Source organism: Vombatus ursinus, unplaced genomic scaffold, assembly GCF_900497805.2.
Source record: "Vombatus ursinus unplaced genomic scaffold, bare-nosed wombat genome assembly UNPS02009770.1, whole genome shotgun sequence".
Classification (NCBI taxonomy): domain Eukaryota; kingdom Metazoa; phylum Chordata; class Mammalia; order Diprotodontia; family Vombatidae; genus Vombatus; species Vombatus ursinus.
The window spans coordinates 16,969,612-16,990,314 of NW_020949548.1; the positions used below are offsets into that span (position 1 = coordinate 16,969,612).

The 20,703-nt window shown below is 40.6% G+C and overlaps 1 protein-coding gene across 1 annotated transcript in view; it reads right to left on the reverse strand.

Annotated features, from left to right (window-relative positions):
• SOX6 (SRY-box 6) overlaps positions 1 to 20,703 on the reverse strand; it is a 364,739-nt gene that overhangs the window by 8,156 nt on the left and 335,880 nt on the right. The window contains exons 14-15 of the mRNA XM_027852618.1: positions 11,223 to 11,456; positions 8,174 to 8,390 (exon numbers count right to left, since the gene is read on the reverse strand). Coding sequence (XP_027708419.1) covers positions 8,174 to 8,390; positions 11,223 to 11,456 — 451 coding nt within the window. The remainder of the gene's footprint in view (positions 1 to 8,173; positions 8,391 to 11,222; positions 11,457 to 20,703) is intronic.

Consider the following 20,703-nt stretch of genomic DNA (forward strand, 5'->3'; position numbering starts at 1 on the left):
AAGACAAAGATTTCCTTTGAGTAAGGAAATGTAACCAAAGTAAAACAATCGGCAAAATGAGGAGGTCAAAAGTACCCAGGAATCTCAGCCAACAAACACTTGATCACTGCACCAAGCAGAAAGGCCTGTTAGCCAGGAACAGTGAAGGTTACACTACAAGCCCATTTGTTAAACTTTTTGTGGAGGACAATGGAAGGTATTACTAGTGTTTTACCTCACAAAAGCAATGGAAGACGAGGAGAAGCCTGCAGAAAACTTCCTGTTGAGGTTCAGCTAAACCAGATAATCCAAAGAGCACGAAATCGGAAGGATAACAAATAGATGTGGAATGGAGCATATCTGCCAGTATTTCTATAGCAACCTGTACTCATCATGGATGTCAATAGAGCTACCACAGACCTCAATCTCTGTTGTGCTATACAAGGAATTGGAAATAGCACTTAAAAATAAAATGAGAAATAGCAATTAGTCCTTACCAATCTCATACATAAGAAATCCTTGCTGGAGGCTAGATCATTTTAAAGGCATTCAGAAATTTTCAGGATAACTTTAAGAAAGGGAAGATTTCAAAAGAATGTAAAGTACCATAAATAATATTCTTGCCAAAAAAATAAAAAAGAAGACTGAGAAGACAATACCAACTACAGAACCATATGCCTACTTTTATATCTCAATAATAGCTTTATGAGATTGGTCTTTGTATGTATTAAATGTATCTTTGATGAACATATGGTGAGGGACACGGGCAAGATTTCAGACAATTCTTTAGAACAGGCCACATCTGCACTGCCACAAAAATTTAATCTTCTGTTTGCGGATCACAAAATAGGGCTTGACTGCAATGAGTAAAACATAGCCCTAAGTCATCCTTCCCAACGAAGTGGCTCCCATACATATGTTAATAGCATGCAAGTTTCCCTGGCAAGTGTAACTGAAGAGAATCTTCTTCCATGATCCTAGATTACTCTTATTCAGCAAGGCATGAGATAGAAAAATAGGTTTGTCAAAGATGTCTGCTACTGTCACAAGGATCTCCTGTGCAAGCTTCAAACAGGAGAGGAATTCTCTTTGGATGGGGAGGTCTCAGGATGTACCTGTTTGCAGATGACACTGTGAAGAGCCAAGGAATACTGGCCTTCAAGGAGCTACTAGTTTTGTCGTTTCAGTTATTTCTGACTCTCCATGACCCTATTTGGGGTTTACTTGGCAAAGTTACTGGACTGGTTTGTCATTTCCTGCTCCTGCTTATTTTACAGATGAGGAAACTGAGACAAACAGGAGTAAATGACTTGTCCAGGGTCACACGGCTAGTAAGAGCCTGAGGCCAGATTTGAACTCAGGAAGATGAATGAGTTTTCCTGACTTTAGGCCCAGAGCTCCATCCACTGCACCATCTAGCTGCCCTTCTCAAGGAGCTACGCACCCACTCAAAAAAGATTAGCAGAATAATCCACATAGGGAAACCAGAAAACAAACGGATGACAGCCACATATTGTCCAAACTATGGCATGTAATTAGATGGGCTGCCCATGTAGCTAGACCATGACTGCAGGTCGGACAAGTATTATAATTGGACAATGAGTCGAACCCACATTTGAATAGGACCAAAGTGAGTTAGATAACATTTGGGAAATGATGCAGCACTTTCAGTGATTTTAAGTTGTTCTCTGCTATCCAAAGCTCATTTTTTTTTATCCCAATATTCTCCTACTGATATATTATAACTGTGACTTATGCTAGATCATTAGAAATATTATGGTCTCAAAAGAATCAGAATTGCAAGGGATCTAAAGAACATGGAATGACACATAGTAGACATACGTGGGCTGCACCAATGATGACGACCCACACTCTAGAAGTGAAATCAGGATAATTATTAAGTTTATCAGTGATCTGAAAAGAAGCGAGCTGCTTAAGGAGCAAAAGCAAGGGATTACAGATGGTCTGCTTAAGAGTTGCAGTGGCATGTACAAAATACTCAGAGATCCAGAGCAAGGTCTTCTATACAGGATTTACAGATGAGAATTATGTTGAGTAGGAAGGCATGGATGGATTATGATCCATCACAGAACAAGGAATACTCACACTGATGAAAGTACAGATCCATTAAAGTATTCATTAGCTAATAACGGATCCATTGATGACTATCAAGAAGAGTGTCATAAGGCCAAGAGAAGTTGTGACTTGCCCAAGACCCAATGGATATTTAGCAAATCCAGGATTTGAATCCAGGTTCTTTGACTCTAGATGCAGGACTCTTTTCACTGCTTACAATGACTGGACAACTTGTGAAAGCCCGTACGCCTCTGAAATTCTAGAAGAGCATGGATCTGATGATCCTGCTCTTTTTACCATCACCAAAGAAGGCTGTGAAAAGTGAGAAACCAGAGCCACTTCCACCCTGGGAAAAAGCAATAGAGTAAGACAGTGAAGTAGACTGAATATAAGATCTGTGTGTGATGTCCATCAGTGAAACGAATAATCCACACCAGTGCCATTAGGGATCTTTGAGAGTATCCAAGACTGTAACACTACACTAAATATTGTGCATATGAGACAGTGCTTCACAAACCTAAAAGTATTACATAGAAATATCAGATCTTATCATCACCATCACCACCATCTATGATAAGTAATCATGTCATGTATTTCCATCCATTTTTTTCCTCCTAGATCAAAAGCCCTAGGTCAATCTTTGTTGTTTACCATTTCTGTCTCCCATTGTGTCTTGTACAGGGTTAGGCCCATAGTAGGTGACACAAAAGTACTTTCTGACTGAGCAAATGATTGATTGATTGATTGACTGAAAAATGTTTCCAGCAAGCCCCAGTTGGGACATGAGGCCTCAGCCGATCAGAAATTACTTTCCTAAAATGTTATTTTCCAGATCAGTTGGCAAGACTGTGATCTGGACTTCAGATTTCATAAATGGGGGATAGGTGGCAGGTAGCAGACCTTCAAAATTAGGAATGAACACATCAAAATCAAAGTGTGTGCCGCTTCTGAGAAGCTGTGCATCTGATCTGCAGAGATGGGCAAGAAGGTTTACCTGCAGCAGAAGCAATTGGGAAGGATCCTGATGATAGCCAAGTACCGCAGCAGTTTCCAGATCATTAGCATTTTCCTAGAGAGCTGTGTAGCTCTCTAGGTCTGTAGCAAAATGAGCCATGTATTTAGAAAGGCAGATGCCTATACTTTGCTGACCCTTTAAGAAACTCTTCCATATAGGGTCAAGAAACAAATACAGGCTAGTTCTCTACATCAGGAGATTGCACCATGCCTCTGAAATCACTACTGTAGAGAAGACCTGAATAAAAGTCATCTTTCAAAACTCTCCCTCCCAGGTCTGATTTCAGTGCTTGAAATGGGAGGATGATGTGGTAATAAAGAGTCATTCAGAAAGGTGGTCAGGGATACGTTTCAGACATGTATGCTGTGGTTAGAAATACCTTAAAGGCTCCATTCAGTGCCTTTAGGAGTAAGCCACAAAGTGCTAAGTGTTCAAATCAGTTATGGATAAGGAGAATACAATTTTTTTTTATTTCATATAAATTATAAATGTGAAAAGTACTGAATTCTTTTTCTTTTTAAGGAGCCGCTACAAGACTGGGACTATAGTCAACAAAACCATGGGAAACCATATATTTTATGACTTCTACATCATTCTCTTAGAATCAACATGAAGTCTGGAAGAGATCCCTGAGGCCATCTAGACCAGGGCTCCAAGGGGTCCATAAACAGATTTCAGGGGATCTATGAACTTAGATTGGAAAATAATTTCATCTTTATTTTTACTAACTATAATTTAGCATTTACTTTTTTAATTTAAAAACTTTATTATTTAAAAGTATTTAAATTTATTTAAATTATTTTAAAAATTATTCTAAGCAGGGGTCTATAGGCTTACCCAGACTAATAAAGGTCATACGGGCTTTCCCAGACAGCTCAAGAGGTACAAGGGCTTCCCTTAGAGTGGTCATGAGGTCCATAACAGCAAAGGTTAAAACCTCCTAGTCTAGAAGCCCTTCTTTCATTTTACAAAGAAAGAAATGGAAGCCCAAGAAAGGATTGTACTTTGCTCTTGGTCACACAGTGAACCAGAATGCAACCTTAGACCTCTTAGATCTCAGTTCCATAAATCCAAGGCTGATCCAAGGTTCTTCAGCAAGGTATCCTACACACCGAAATTACTGAAGTTTGAAGTTAGCAGAAGAATATTTCAAATTTACCAAGTCATGAGGGTGGGGAGAAGAGGGTCTTAGAAGGTGTATAAATCTCAAAAAACACAATTTCACTTATTATTAAGTGGTGCTTTCTTTGGGAGTATTATAAATTCAGATGCTTCCACTCCCCAAATCTCATATACCACTTTGCCTGAATCTCTCCTTTGCATTTTACTTCCATTCTCTTGTACTTCTGTAGCTTAGTTATTTGTGTCTATCCTACATTTATCTTACTTTCATATCATAGCTATTTATGTACTTATCCTTTATCTTGCCCCCTCCAACCCCCATGAAATTATAAACTCTTTGAAAGCAAGGCTTGAGTCAGCATCCGTCTTTGCATCCTTCTACCTAGCCCAGTGCATCTCATATAGCAGACAATTAATAAAACACTTATTAAAATGAATTGAATTGAATTGAACTGTACCACTTCAGGAAGGGAACTATATCCAGGATATGGTATGACTCAAGTTATTAATAAGTTCATCTAATAGTAGTTATTTTTTCTAAAATATTCTCAAAAGGTTAAGGGGAATTACTGAAAAAAGGAACCTCTAAGCAATTAGTTATTTGAATGGTTAGGAAAAGACATACTAGTGTTTGCCTTTTCTATGTAAGTTTTATTAGCTTGAAAGTTATGCAAGTCTGCCCAACAAGCAGCTATAAATATTGATCCTGCCCCCTATCCCATCAAGAAGTCAATAGCAATCTTTGAATTTCATGTTTGTTTTTTCTTCCACTTTACTTGTAACAACCTCACATCTAAAGAAGGTCAATTTCAAAAGATTAACCTAGGGAAGTTAATAATCTATCAAGCACAACCACTTACAAGAATAAAAGAAATTGGAAGTAGACATCCTGCATGGTGACTTTGGATTTAAATGACAAGCCAACCTTAGAAAGGGATAACAACTGAGCCAGAATCAGGAAATGGCCAGCAGAATGGGAAGCACAGGGCATCGGACCCTCTGTGGGAATCTATCGGCACAGCCCAATTCACTATATGGGTATCTATTCTACCAGGTCTAAAATGATCTTTCCTAGAGGGAGTATCCCAGATAGTCAAGAATGGTGTGCCTGTATTCTAAGGTCTCTCCTTAAGAGGTTCTTGAGTTCTCTGTCATAATGGTCGGGAAAAATTTAAGACTGATACAGAGTTAAATCTACAAGACATAGTTTCATTTCACGGGAAAATGAGGTAAAAACAAACATTGTCTTGTAGGAAAAGCCCCAAATGTGAGTTCAAAGAGTTGGGTTTGAATCTTAGCTTTACCAATTGTTGATCCTGGGTAAGCCTTTTTGCCTCTAAGACTCAGTTTCCCCTTCTAGAAAAAGGACTCAGAAAGGACTTCACCCTATGATGCCTATGGTCATGTGCATAGCAAGAGGCCTTCTGAACTTGGCCTTTCAATTGAATTTTATGAGTTTGGAAGCAGAGATGTTTTAAAATATTATAGTTTTGTTGTTGTTGTTGTTTGCCAAACCTATAGTCCTTGCTATTGGGGGGTAGGGGTATGGTAGGGACTGGTGAATCACTTGAGCTCAGGCGTTCTGCGCTGCAAGAGGACTAAAGGCCATTGAGGGTTCTCACTAAGTCTGACTCCAAGGAGTGTGGAACCACCAGGTTGCCTAAGGAGGGGAAAACTGGCCCAGCATGGACATGGAGGCAGTCAAAGCTTTCACGCCATCAGCAGTTGGGTTGACCCTGTGAGTGGCTAATGCATTTCCAACCTGAGCAAGTTAGGCCTAGTTTCAAAACCAACAAACAAAAACCACTTTTTTTTCTTCAGACAGTATGTGTGTTGGGGGCTTGGTGTGTGGGGGGAGTCAAACAAATCCCTCCAATGCCTTCCTGCTGTGGTTATTAGAAATACCTCTTATTTTATCCTGATGAAACATAACTACAAAACAACTTCCTTATCATGCTTGTGTTGGGGGCCAATTTTACTGGAGGTTGTCCCTGCTGCGACCAGAGATACCCTGACACAGGAGTTTGCCCTACAGCACAATTACATCTCCTGGGCACTACCCAAGGCAACTACCCTCCCTTTTCCTTGTTCCTGTAAAGTAGTAATAATAATAGCACCTATTTCCCAGGATTGTTGAGATAGAAAGCAGGAAGCCCACTGCCAACCTTAGAGCACTCTATAAATACTACTACCACTACTATTATCACTAGTGATATTTCCATACTAACATGATATTTTACAACACCCTTCCTTCCATTTTTCTCTTTTCACCTACGGCTGAGCCATAAACCCTCCCAAACCAATTTCAAGTCATCTGCTCAGATGAAAACTCTCCACCGTCCCGCTTCCGTACATGACTCTCAAGTCAATTTGCTGTTCCCTGGATTACGTTTCTTACTGTTCTTATAAACAGAAAAGCGGCTCCCTATTTCTTCCCCTGGGGTATCTCTTTTCTCGTTGCACATTTAACTTCAGTCTGCTCCTTCCTGTGGCACAGTCCTGCCATTCAATTCTGCCTAGGGTTAGCAGTGATGAATGGGACTCCTCTGGTTGCCTACTCATATTATATTCCTGCCCCTCGCTCTCTCCCAAGGGCCTCCCCAGTCAAAGATTATGCTTCTGAGACTGCTGCTTCTAGCTTTAGCTGCACTGTCTGTCCTCCTGTACCTCCACCCTAGGCTAGACCTCCCTGGGGAAGAGAGACGTCGAGCCCCTTCGACTGGGGGCGCCCAGCCATCTGTACTGCCATTCAGTTCCATGACTGTGGTTACCGGGGGGCCATCGGTAAACAGCTTCTCTCAGTGCAGACAGTAAGTCAGCCAAGTCAAAATTTATACCAGAAATCTATTACCTAATTCTTAAACAGAATGACATAAAATCGTACTCCCAGATATCAAAAACATGTCTAGTTCCTGATTTCAGCAAGAAAAATCCACATTGTTGCTGCCTCCACCGCAGAATAATTTACTGCAACAGGAGTCCAGTATTCTGAGCCAAAAAGTGAGGGCCTTGTAACCGATGTCAAGGTCAATTATCTCGTGGTGGAGCCCACAACAAAAGCAGACTATTGCGATTACAGTCCTAAGCACAATACGGGGAATCTAGAAGGCTTCTGGGGATTTCTTAAGGCTCAGGGTTTTGGGGGAAGGGGCCGTTTATTTGTTTGTTTTAAATAAACTATCAGAAACATCGTGTGTGGGCACCGACCATCTTAGATTTGTTTAGAAGACAAAGCGAAAGACCCACAGTCTAGAGGCAAGCTTCTCTACGCTCCTAGGGGAAGGTGGCTGCTATAGGACAGAGCCATGTGGGCACTTGTAAGACTGAATGAATTCTAAGAGTCACCTCATAAGAAGAAATTATTGGATAGGGAAGGTCCAGCCTTGGACTCAGGAAGATCTGGGTTCAGCTCCTACCCTTGACTCATATTAGCTGTGTGACCAGTGGTAAGTTGCCATTTATCCTCTCAATGCCCCAGGAAGCTTTCTGGAACTATAAGTTACAGAGGAGTTGCCATTCTGCATCAGTGGAGGGAATTTTTATACCTAGAGTGCATCACACTAATGACCAGAAAAAACCCAAACCTGAACCAGAGCATAGCCTAAACAGTTGTGATGACTCCAAACAAACTCCCAACATCCTTCTGGGATTCTTCCTTCACTTTTTCCTATAGGAAGTCGATTCTGACCACCTTCCCCAGTCCAGTCACTAGTACCCTCTCCCTCGGAAATGACTTCGTATGCATTTTCTAGTTCTCTTATCTGTATCCACAGGGTCTCATCCTTCCCTTAACTCCCCCCTTTCCCCTCCCAAAGTAAGATCCCTGAAGGCAAGAACAGCTTTTTGTTTTGTAGCAGTGTCCCTAGCGCCTACTGACGTGAGTACCTGGTACGTGGGAGGAATTTAAGGAATAAAAGAAGGGGCTTACAGCTGCACCCCAGGGGCAGGAGAACCTGGGCGGCCCGGAGCCATAGTTCTTACCCTACAGTGAAGAACTGTCTCATCTCCTGTCTCCGAGATCTCATCAGCTGTTTGTATTCTCCGATGCGGAGTTTTTTGCCGTCCACAATGCAGGTGCGTTTTGGTCGGGGTTTATACTTGTAATTCGGGTACTTTTCTAGGTGGATCTTGCTTAGCCGGGCCTGCTCTTCATAATACGGCTGCTTCTCTTGGTTGGACATGGATTTCCAGCGAGAGCCTGTACACAAAATATCACTGAGGTCCCATGGGAATAAGGGGACATTCTGATCACCCCCTGAGCATCCCCTGCTCTGTGGCATCTCTCAGCACCAGCCACCCCAATTCTTCCAAAATAGGCCTAAAGACGACTGTGTGCTACATTTTGTAATCATCTATCTCATCATTGATTGTCATTCCTCATCTTTGGATCTCTGGAACTGAGCATGGGGATTTATACTTTGTGGGGACTTAATAATCCTTGGTTGAATTGCCATTTCCCCAACCCAAAGTTAGAGTTACACTCTACAACAGCCTCAATTCACATCCTGAATTGTCTGTCGACCACTTCCTTTATGCTTTTTTTTTTTTAAGATTGAAACTGATAAAGGAGGCTATGCATTCTTTAGAGTGACCCAGGGAGTTTAGGATGAGCTCCCTTGCTTCCAGAAATACAAATGATTCTCATATGCCGAGTATCCAGAGTAGGACAGCCCCCCCCCCCTTTGAAAGGAGGCCAGCAGATGTTGACATCCTAACAGATTTAAAACGCTGCTGTCTGGGCACATTGTCTTCTTTTGGCCAGTAGTAATTAAAAGCACTGAATTCTCCTGGGGAAGTTTTAGTTCAAGAACCGGAAAGCAGAGTTGCAGTTATATATACCACTTTCAAGGACTGTAAACGTTCATTCATAGCTACACTAATAAAATGACTAAAAATTTTAATACAGTTTATACAGGAAGAGGTAGAAGTATTCAAATCTCTAATATTGTTTATAAGGAATTATCTAAACACTTGACAAGGAAGGGATGTGTTTTTTTAAGTGTAGCAAATTGCATTTTTTGTGTGTGTGCTTCCCTGGGGAAGAAAGCTGTTCCATACAGCTGGGAGCACAGGATGGCAGCTACTCTGTCCCTATGTAAACAAATGGAAAAGTTGTACAAATAGTGTCTGCAAGCAGCAGCACCCCAGATCTGCTCCAAGAGTATGGCCCTTCTCCACCCCTTCCTTAGGGCAGTGGCTAAAGGTGCTGAGAGTCTCTGCAGATAGCTTTCTGTATGCTAGCCTAGACTCTGGCAGGTTAATGCCATGCCTAACAGATAGAGCATTTCTGGCACTCCTGAAATATTTATGCCAAAAGTTTACATTTTAATGAATACAGTTACTATACTCCTAATGGTTTTTTCGCAGAATGCACACAAATAATATAGATTCTCCACAGCTGCCAAATTTTAAACAGGGCAGGTTTTATACCCAACTGAAAGCCTATTCATGTTCTTACTGAAATGGCAGGCTAAAATTATGAAAACTTTCAAGCAAGATATTGAACTTTAGGACAGAGAAACATTTATTTCTATGATGTTTTGCTTATGGAAAAATATATATATACACATATATTTATATATCAACTGTCTTTATGCAGCCCATTTCAGTTAAAAGGGGTCTAGGATTCAAGACCATAGCATCCATACATGTCTCTTAGTTGAATACTGATTTTTTAAAAAGTACTTTATTGTTCGTGACATTTAAAAAATCTATCTTTAGCTTAAAAGGCTATAAGGACAAGCCTGGGTTTTAACTTTTCACCACTCTTCATTCTGATGTATGTTTCTAATTTGCAAAGAGGTCATTGACTCACACTGTCTCAGAATTAAGTTAAATTATTTATCTAGAGGCAAAACATGTGTATTTGTGTATGTCCCCAATCATTGATATTTATTCAGGTTAAATATTTATTGCTTTTGAACAAAACATTTAAAAAATTAAACCACAGTTTCTGGCTCTAAATGTGTTTAAAGCATCTTAATCTGCTTCCTTGGGAATTTTGTCACATCATGACAATTTAAATAGAACAGTGCTGCTTTCTGCTGGTTTTTTTCCCTCCCTTAAAAAAAGAAACATGTTGACTCTAATGCGACATATTGAATAAAATATGTTCAATATGTTGGGCATAATAATTCCAAACTGAAGGAGCTGCATTAGGAAGATTCTGTCCTGGTTGGCCAAGACAAGTGTTGAGTCAGCCCTGGGTAACTTGCTTAACATTATGGAAGGGTGCCACACCAAGGGCCTTTGACCTGCTGCCTGGATGCTCCATCGGCGATTATGAAATTGGAACTAGTCATGTCTTATTAACATGAATGCAACTATATCTTACAAGTTTCTCACGTTATCATTAGAGGCACTGTTCAGAGTGCCATGAATTTCACGCCCTCTCTGGGTTTCCAAGGAGTTTCTGATGAGCTGTTGTGATGGGGTGTATTACAAGGAATTATTGTAGCAGAAAACTGTAAGGTCTGTAAGTGTTTCCAAGGTTTTGCGGCAGCCTGTGAATTTAACACCCAAGGGTCTCCCTGCCCCCCCCTACAAAAGAGAGGGGAAAAACCCTCTTTTTCCTACAGTACTGTTACTGTGTCAGCAGAAAACTTGGGGATGCTAAAATGCATGGACGCAAATGTCAATAGTACTGTTTTGGAAAGGAATTCTTCACCCACTCTGTGAAAAGAAAGGGCAAGATGGGCATGGTGAGGTGTGCCTATGTCCCTGCTACTGGGGAGACTGAGACTAGTGGATTGCTTGAGCTCAGGAGGTCAAGTTGCATAAAGGAAAGGAAGGGAAAAGGGAAAAGGGAACAAGGAAAAAGGAAAGGAAAGATAAAGAAACGGAAGGGCAATACTCCTGCCTATATCAGTGGTGCAGAGGCAAGCAAGGTTTCTTGCAATGTCTGAGCTTCCTTGGAAGGCAGCTAACCAAAGAATCTTCTTTTCCCTCCCAGTTCTTGGTTTACTCCCCTCCCACACTGAAGCCCCTTTCCCACCAGGTAGTCACTGAGAAAGCCAATCTGGGCACTTACCTAGAATCTTACTAATGTTGGAGTTGTGCATGTCAGGGAAGGCTTGAAGGATTTTCCTCCTCTCGTCCTTTGCCCAAACCATGAAAGCATTCATTGGTCGCTTGATGTGTGGTTCGGTGCTAGCCCGGCCGCGGGCATCCCTGTAGACTCGGGCTTCAGCCACCGTGGCACCTCCTGTTGGCCAACAATAATACTGCTGTAGTTTAGCTGCAGAGCCATTCACGGCTTTACTTCCTGGAATGTCAGGGCATGAAGACACAAGATGGGTGCAAAGCATTATTAGCTGGATTGCAGATCTAGGCCTGGCTCATTTGTTTTCCCTGTTCTACTACCTTCCCCACCTTCAGCTTCTACACAAACTCTGGCCACCTAAAGTGGTACTGTAGGGTATTCTCCTTTCTGGCCACTGGAATCCTTGGTTTCTTTCCAGGCTCAGCTCAGAGGCCACTTCCTAACTTGGAGTATAGGAGCATTTTTTAAAAATATAGTTTGAAAACTGTATATCAACCCATAAGTTTGTATACAGTGTAATCCTATACATTTTATTTTCTCCATTTAAAAACATTAATCTGAGAAAGAGTCCACAGGCTTCACTAGACTGTCACAGGGGTACAAGGTATGAGAAAGGTTAAGAATCCCTGCTAAGTAAAGAAATAATAAAGAAGTAAATGAAAACCTTTCTTAATCCCCTCAGTTGCTAATGCCTCCTCTAAAAATTACTTTGTATTTATTTTACTTACTGAGTACATGTTGTTTTCCAAAGTAGAATGTAAGCTCCCTAAGGGCAATTGTTTTCCTTTTTGTCTTCCTATCCCTAATATCCATCTAGCACAGTGCCTGATTCATAGTAGACACTAAATAAATTATTGCTAAACTAAATTAGACTAAAATACGGCTGCTGAATAGTGTTGTTCATTTATATATGTATCAGGTCCTTTTGGCCTGAATGTGAGCTCAAAGAAGGCAGTGGTGGCCATGTCTAAATGATCTTTGTACCTCTCTCATGGACTCTCAAAGGCCCTTGTTCGCTCTCATGTTCGCTACACATGGTGGGGGATAGAATGAATTCCAATGGACCATTTTTCCTGAGGTCTCAAAGTACAACTAACCCAGTGGGACAAGCTCCCATATTTTTTTTCCGCCCGATGCATGTTGGAGAAAGAAATGGCCTCTTGCAACATCTCTGTCTTCTCAAATTGCTTCTAAATTCCAAAGCAAAACAGGTTGCTTCGTTTTTCCCATAAGTCCATCTTTTTCAGACAGAAAGCAGGAATCTCTTCATTTCAGAGGCTCCAGGGTCCTACTTTTGATGTTGTTTATCTGCTACCTTCTGCCTGTATCTAAGATCATTTTAGCCACTGATGGACCAGATCTTTTTGGTTTAGTAAACAGAGTTCTTGCCCCTAGTCTGCTCCAAAGTCTAGAATCAGGCATGACACCCCAGAAACACTGAGGCTAGAGGGCACAAAGATGGGGAGCATTGAGGTTTAAGGCAAAGGCTCCCCTATAAATTGATCGATTTCATTGAAGTTACATTGAAATTCACACTTCCTCCTTGCCAATCTGTTCCCCAAGGAGTATTATTTCCTAAGTTCAATGAGCTCCTTTATAATTGACAGGTTGAAAGGCCCTGAGTAGCCCCTATAATCACCCCCTTTCAGAGTTTTACCTGTATAAATGAATAGACTTTAGAACAAATATTATGCAAATTATAGAGATAAGTTTCTGCCTCTCTCTGATAAATGTTTTGGTTTTTCCCTACCTTGAGAAACCAAAGCCCTCAGTTCTATTGCAGCTTATCATCCCCAGAACCCAAGGGGTGCCCTGGCAAATTGATGCAGCTGGAGAATTTGGAGCAGGAGAGATTGTTACTGTCAATCCCCCTTCTGAGAAAGCCAGAACAGCTACCCTTACATGTTTAGAAAGAAGCAAAATATATTTTAGAAGGCATAGTTAGTGCTTTCTGGAAAAAGTAAATCCTTTCAGTTAAGTTGAGTTATTGTACAGAAGCAATGTGGACTAATCAATCTCAGGCTCGACCACTCTACCTCAGGATACCTTGATTAAGTAGAAATGTGTTGGTGTCAAAGTCCGTAATAAATTAGAACATTAAAGTGCATTATTATTTCATAAACACGGCCATCATTTATTTCCAACAAAAGACAGGATAAAAAGAACAAGTTGGTTATTTTGCTGCATTCCCATTCTCTATGGGGGTGGAGGGGTATCCCAAAGGGCTCACAAACACAGTCATTTTGCCAGCCCCCCTTCCTTTGGACCCCACTAGCTAGGCAGAGAGATTCCTTCCATGGAAAGTCCCCAAGCACGGGATGCATAACTAATATGCTACCTTTTTGCCACCATCCCCACAGTACATTAATTTCATTTAAAATGCACTGACCATACAGGATAAATTGATTTCACTTGCTATGGCTTTGACAGCCATGTTTATTGCGCAGTGAAATGTAGTGTAGCTTCAAGCTGACAATATCCATCAACATAGGGCAATATGCTGACTGCTGGGCCAGATGAAGGCATACATTACTCTAGGAGCAAAACACTTATTCAGATACGACACAGTGTCTTCTCCTGAGGATCACCAGGGTAATTTATGATGTCCTCCATGCCATTACTTTACAACTGACACGGATTCAGCAATTTATATACTTGCCCGCGTACACATAAAAGGAGACAGGTTTGTGGAGAATGTCAGATGAAAAGACATTTCAATATTATTTTAAGTTAACTGCTGTGCCACAGGTGTTTAACACTGGAGGGCCGTCTTTAATGCTTTCACTTTCTACTCCCCATGAAACAAAGAAGTCAAACTTTTTTTCCCCCGAATTAGGAGCAGATTGAGGGGAAAGGAGAAACTTCTGGGAGTTCCTTCACCAATAGAGAGGGAAAGGTTTGCAGTGAGGCTTTGGTGGATGGCTGCAAGACCCTCAAAGAGGAAGCAGCTTGGCAAGAGAGGACTACTTTCTAGACTTCTCTCTGGGCAACAGATCATCCTCAGGCCTAGCTTGATGCTTTTGCTTGAAAGGCCCCATTTCCTCTTTTCTTAGTATGAGAGGCAGCACAGTAAGGTAGGAAGAAAGATAGACTTCTCCCTCTCTCTAATTTCTCTATTTCTATGAATGATGTCTCAAACTTACTCCAGCTCCAAAGCTCAGGGGGTCTTGACTTCATTTTCTCTCACTTCTCCTAATCAGTTCTCTACACTATTAACTCTGCTTCTACAAACTGAATTGAATCTACTTTCTCATTTCCACTCTCAGTCTGTCTACCCTAGTTCAGGGTAGATGCCTTCAGTCTCTCTCTACTCAAACATCTTTCACACAGCTATTCTAATAACCTTCCTAATGCACTGCCCATTCAATGTCATTTCTCAGCCACCAAAAGCTTCAGTGGTTCTCCACTGTCTACCAGATACACTAGAGACCCCCCCCAGTTCTGGTCTTCAAGGACCTTTCCAATCTGACCCCAGTGTATCATTCCAGTGTTATCCCATCAGATTTGTCTTCATTTTGTAGCTCAGCTGGTTTGCTCACCAGACCCTTTTATTGTCCTGTTCTCCTTTAGTGTAATCCATGCTTCTACTTACTCTATACTTAGGATGAATTCCTTGCCTCCTTTTCTCCACCTGTTCTAATACTTCTCTTCCTTCAAGGCCTAAGTCGGGTGCCACCTCCCCCCATCCTTCCCTCCGCCCCTGCCCCCTGCCCTACCACCACTACCATGTGAAAATGATCTCTGCTTATTCAAAATTCTCTGAGCTTTCTGCCTAACACTTTTCTTTGCTTTTATCACATTCTCCTTCGTATCATCAGCAGTATTTGTGCACGTGTTTATAGCATCAGTGGGAGTGGGAGTGGAAAGGATTATGGGGATGGATGGAAAATATATTATGGAGAGAGAATGAACAGAACTCAGCAGATTTGAGTCCAAAAACTCCTTGAGGGTAGGGACTATGTCTTCATGTCATCTTGGAATCCCTAGCATTTAGTCCTGGACTTTCCACATACTAAATGTTTAATAAACCGCTGAATTGAATTGAAAAATGATTGAATAAGTATTTCTGACCCCTCTGGTAGAAATTCTTGCCCAGTTCTATTTTCTTTTTGTAAGCTGCTCACCAGTTGGTTTATCTAAAGTCCCTATAGTCAGCTGAACCTGGGCTTGAAGTCTGGTTGGACCAAAATATAAGAGAAAGATCGAGGGTTCTCAGAGACAAAAAGTCACCAGAACTTTCCACAATCTAAAGCATTTTGGACACTATAATTTTAATGTGGCAATGGTGGATACTATTAATTCTGCATTTCAATTCATAATTTTAATTGAAAAACATTTTTGAAGGTCTTCAAAAGAAGAGTAAGAAGATCAGAAAAATTATCTGTTTCAAAGGGAACATAAAAGAATGCTATAAAATAGTTTTCATTTGTTTCCTCCCCCCACAATTTATGCATCGGAAGCTTAAAATTAACTTACTGCTATTATGTTTTAAATTACAAAGAAAAGAGAATATGATTTCATTGGTTTTTGAAAGGTGTACCCAGCTAATGAAAAGATAATTCTGTTTTAAAATTATCGCTCCTGTATATCTGGGATTGTCTCAGCCTTGAATCTGGTTCTTTTGCTAATTGGCTATGTGACTTTGACTAAGTCTCTCATCTTGGCCTCAATTTCTGGAAAAGAAAAAGATTAGTTCAAGTGACCACTAAAGTTCCCTCCTGCTCTGATGGTTTGTGATTCAGTGGCTGATTCTGTTCCTTAAAGCCCCTCCCCCCACTTAACAGGAGATAGGCATTTCTAAAAAAAATCAAGGCAATGATGCAGTTTGGTAGATTTAAAAAAAGTCAGTGGCTCAAGCTAGGTTAGATATAGCACAGGAAGAACCCCCATGGCAGGGCAGGTCTATAGCAGACCAAAAATGGACAACTGAAGTATCAACATCAATTAGCAGTGACTAAGAGACCAGCATCACCTGTGAAGCGGAAGGAAAATGTTCTCTTGCACTCAAGACAATGGCAAATTTGTCACACAAAGTCAAAGTAGGCAGAGACCTTACAGCCCCTCTAGTCCAATCATACCCGAGGAGGATCCCTTCTGTAATGCTCCGACAAGTACTACAGCACCCAACTTAAGCCCAGGATTCTTTACACTGCATCACACTATTTCTGATTATTCTCTATGTGCTTCAGTGTGCTGTAAATTTCAGGAAGAGAAGAAGAGTTGAAGTCAGAAGGGATCTTGTGGGTCACCAAGTCCATCCTCTCTCATTTTACAGAGGGAGAAACTGAGGCCAGAAAGCTTACCCAAGATCACACTGGGAGGAAGCAGCAGAGACAGAATTTGAACCCAGGCCCTCTGACTCCAAACTTATCCCTTGTCTACTGTACCATGTTGCCTTTCCATTTAGAAAGAAAACTGAAAATTCAGGCAGGCTGAATCATCATTCATCTGCCAATTCACAATTTTTTAAAAGAAGGAAAAACTTATAATTAAATTATGATGGACATAAGTGATATGTAGATAGGGTAACAAGGGAAGAGTGGATTTCTTGGACCTAGGAAACCTAGTTCTGAACCTATCGTTGACTCTTACAGGCTTTTGATTATAGGCAGATTAGACTTAGTTTCTTCATCTGAGAAATGGAAATAATAATACCTGTGATCCCTTTCTCACAGAGCTATTGTGAAGAAAGGGCTTTGTAAATTTTGATTATTTGGATGGATCTGTTATCATTTTGGCAAATATATTCTGTATTACAACCTATCCATGACTTTTCTGTCTTTCCAATTCTGGTCTATATGCTTCCATAAATTGTCCATAAAGTATCCACACTATATTCTGGAGACTTTAATATTAAAGAAATGTTAATTATGTAACTTTAGGCCTAGTGCTCTATCCACTGAGACACCTAGCTACCTCAAATCTAATCTTAGGCTGCCTTAAAAAGATTATGGTAATAATTACGAACAGTACTTTTGGTGATAGCAAAGAACAGTAGATGCTCCTGGATTGGGGAATGGCTAAACAAGTTGTATATGTAATGGAATATCACTGCATACTAAGAATCAATACAATTAATACAGAGAAGCATGGGAAGACTTATATGAACTGATGCAGAGTGAAGTAAGCAGAACTAGGAAAACCATATACAATGAGTGCAACAATGTAGATGGAAAGAACAAAAACAAAACCATTGAAATTAAATGCTGTGAAAATGTAATGATCAAGCTTGGCCCCAAAAGAAATACCTCCTCTGGTACTCTTAGTTATTTACAGGGGTGGGAAACCATGGGTAAGTGAGGAACACTGCATTTAATGTCAGGCTTTTTCAATAACTTGGTTAATTTTGCTGAACTGTTTTTCCCCTCTTTTTTTATTCTTTGTTACAAGGGATGGCTCTCTGAAGGGGGAAGGGAATACATATAGTAGGAAATATATGTGATATAAAGAAAAAATCAATAAACTCGATTAAAAAAAGTGGAATGGTATCCAGCTCAGTGGAAATCATCATCCTGCTGTCTTGTCTCCTAGTTAGAATTTATATGGACTTCACTTCTGTTCACCACATTTTTGGAAAGGCATTGACAATTTGAAGCATGTCTACAGATTGGTAACTGGGATGGCAAAAGGACTAGAAATCATGTTGTACAAGGACAGGTTGAAGGAACTAGGAGACATTCAATTCAGAAAAGTAGCCTTCTGGATACGTGTAAGTTTATGGAAATAAGTGCTTTGTAAACTTTAAAGAAATATGCAAATGTGTGTCATGATGATGATGATGAAGAAAATTAAAATTAACTGATGTCTTCAAGTATTTGAAGGGTTCTCATACAGAGGGATTAGACTTGTCCTGATGGACCCAATAAAGAAGAATTTGAACTTGTGGGGGAGGAAGGTGGAGATTGAAGAGAGGTAGATTTCTGAAAGAAAGAATTCCACCCACTACCTCTCCCATCCCACCACAGACACACACAAGAGCTTTTCAAAAGTGAACTGCCTCAAAGAGCAGCGAATTCTACATCACCGGAGGTCATCAAAGGCAGGGCTGGATGACTACTTGTCAGTGCTATACAAGTCGGACCAGATAAATATAAGGATCCCTGTCAGCTCAGAAATTCTCTGATTTGTTGGAACGGTGCTGAAGAGTCACAACACTTTTCCCTAGGTGCCTCAGGAGAATGACTATGTTGAGTCCAAGGTAAATTAGAGAAAATGGTCCTGTTTATACAAAGAATTACAGTGAAGGGTGGAAATACTTGAGTGGTCTCTTCAGCTGTAACTGAATACTTATTAATAAAAAGAGAGACAAATGTAGAATGTTTTGTTGCACATCAGAACTCTTGACAATCACTGCATTTCAAACCATAAGTAGGTTCTTAGCTCCTTCAACTTGTCTGTCAAATAGAATCTCTTTGAGGCTCACATGTGAGATTTGGGCTGGAGTTGGAGGAAACAGCTGATTGCCCCTTGTTTGTGCTAATGTACAAAAATGAGGAGTATGTCAGGGGCCTAAATTTTTAAAAACAGATCACTAAAGAAATTGAGAAAAGTAAATCAAAAATTAGGTGAAAGGGCAGGTATTTGCATTCCGGTCATATTCTTTCATCAACGTTGATTCCTCCCTTCCAGCCCACCCCCCGGCCAAATGACAACAAATTCATCTTAATGTAATATATTAAATTATGGAATGGTTGGCAGTTTTCTGTCTGTGATCTTTATAGTTTTTTAAAAACTTCTTATTCCTACTATTCTACCAGAGTGAGAGGTGGATTTCAGAATTAGGAAGCTGATTAGAATTTAAAATGTATTTCTTTTTGCCAACATCATAAAGTTTGGCTGCCCTCATGGCTAAGTTGGCAGAAAAAACATAAGAGTATTGCGATAAGCTAGAAGGAAATGAACAGAATGAGTGTCTTCTCTTCCTGTTTCTGTTTTACTTCATTTGCTTTGCAGACCCTTGCCATTGGTGTTCCTTCGAAGCCATGGAACAACCCATGCATGGACATGATTTCATAGTTTCCCAAATCCAACATGGTTGGTTGGTCAAAAGACATGGGAGACGATCCTAACAACAAACCCTATTTCCATATCACTTTTAGGTTTACAAAACACTTTCCTCTTCATAAACTTACAGATTAGGCAGCAAATGTTATAGCCTCCACAGATTATAAGCCTTCACTGACCAACCAAATAGCTGGAGGCACATTTGGATTTTTTTTAATCCCTTATTTTTTTTCCCAAGGGGCCATTTTTTTCCCTTCAGTTATCTATCTGTAGTCAAAGGCCTCTGCAAGAGATACCATGAGAAGACAAGGCTTAAGAATTTTAGAGCTATCTGACTCTACAGGGTGGCTGAAATAAAACTCCAAGAGAAAAGTTAGAAATAGGTAAACTGATCCCAGGAAACTTGTTCAATTTAGGGAAGCAGAGACCAAATCTCACAGTCCTTGCCCAGCCAGCTGACATCCCCCTATATCCCAATATCATCCTGTTCTTCAGCTGGGACCTTCCCCGTCTACTCCCCACATTCCACAAGGAGAGTGCTCCTAAGACACAGCTAGGGTCACTAGGGGAACACATTCATTACCAGGTATAAGATTCATGCCAACATCAAATGGATTGTTTGAATGTTCCCTTACTAAAAGATTCAAGGATGTGCCTAAAACTGGAAAATGAGGCAAAGATGCAAACTCTGTTAAGTAAAAGCAGTCCTCACTTGCAATATTACAAGCAAGAGTTATTGCAGAGAAGTCTTCAATTTTCCCTATCAGAGACTCCATTCTCCTGAAACATCAACAAGAAGAACCAAAAATGGGAATTCCCGAAGGTCAGATCGGAGGAAACATAAACCTCTAATTCAATAACTGTGCTACTGCTTTGAGAAAGGCCTTATTATTGCAACATCCATATGGAGCCAATTGGACATTAATGACTAATCAATCCCTCCCCTTTCTATTCTACTTAGAGTGTCACAAACCATGTTTAGATTAGCCCGTTTCCTGCTTAGGATTGCTCAAGATGTCTTTTGTTCTTTCAAGGCCCAGCCTGATGGAGGCAGCTTAAACAAACACACCACCCGAGTGGCGCAGGAGTTATAACGTGCCATATGTGAGTGAACAAAGGGGCCATACTAAAGCCTTTTGTGGTATTTGTTAATGTTTTTCATCTGAGCTTAAAAAGACTTAATGACTTTGTGGTGAGCTGATGCATGTGGCTCGTGGCTTTGCAAAATGAAGGAAATTCTAGCCAGCAAGATACCCGTCTATATTTTCCAGAGTCCCTGGCTTTCCATTTCAGGGGCAGAGTTTTCTTTCTTCTTCTTCTTCTTCTTCTTTTTTAATTAAGTTACATTTGCTTCACATATCTAAACAAAATTCTTTATCTGGATTAAACTAGTGTTTCCCAGCACACTCTCTCTCTCTCTCTCTCTCTCTCTCTCTCTCTCTCTCTCTCTCTCTCTCTCTCTCTC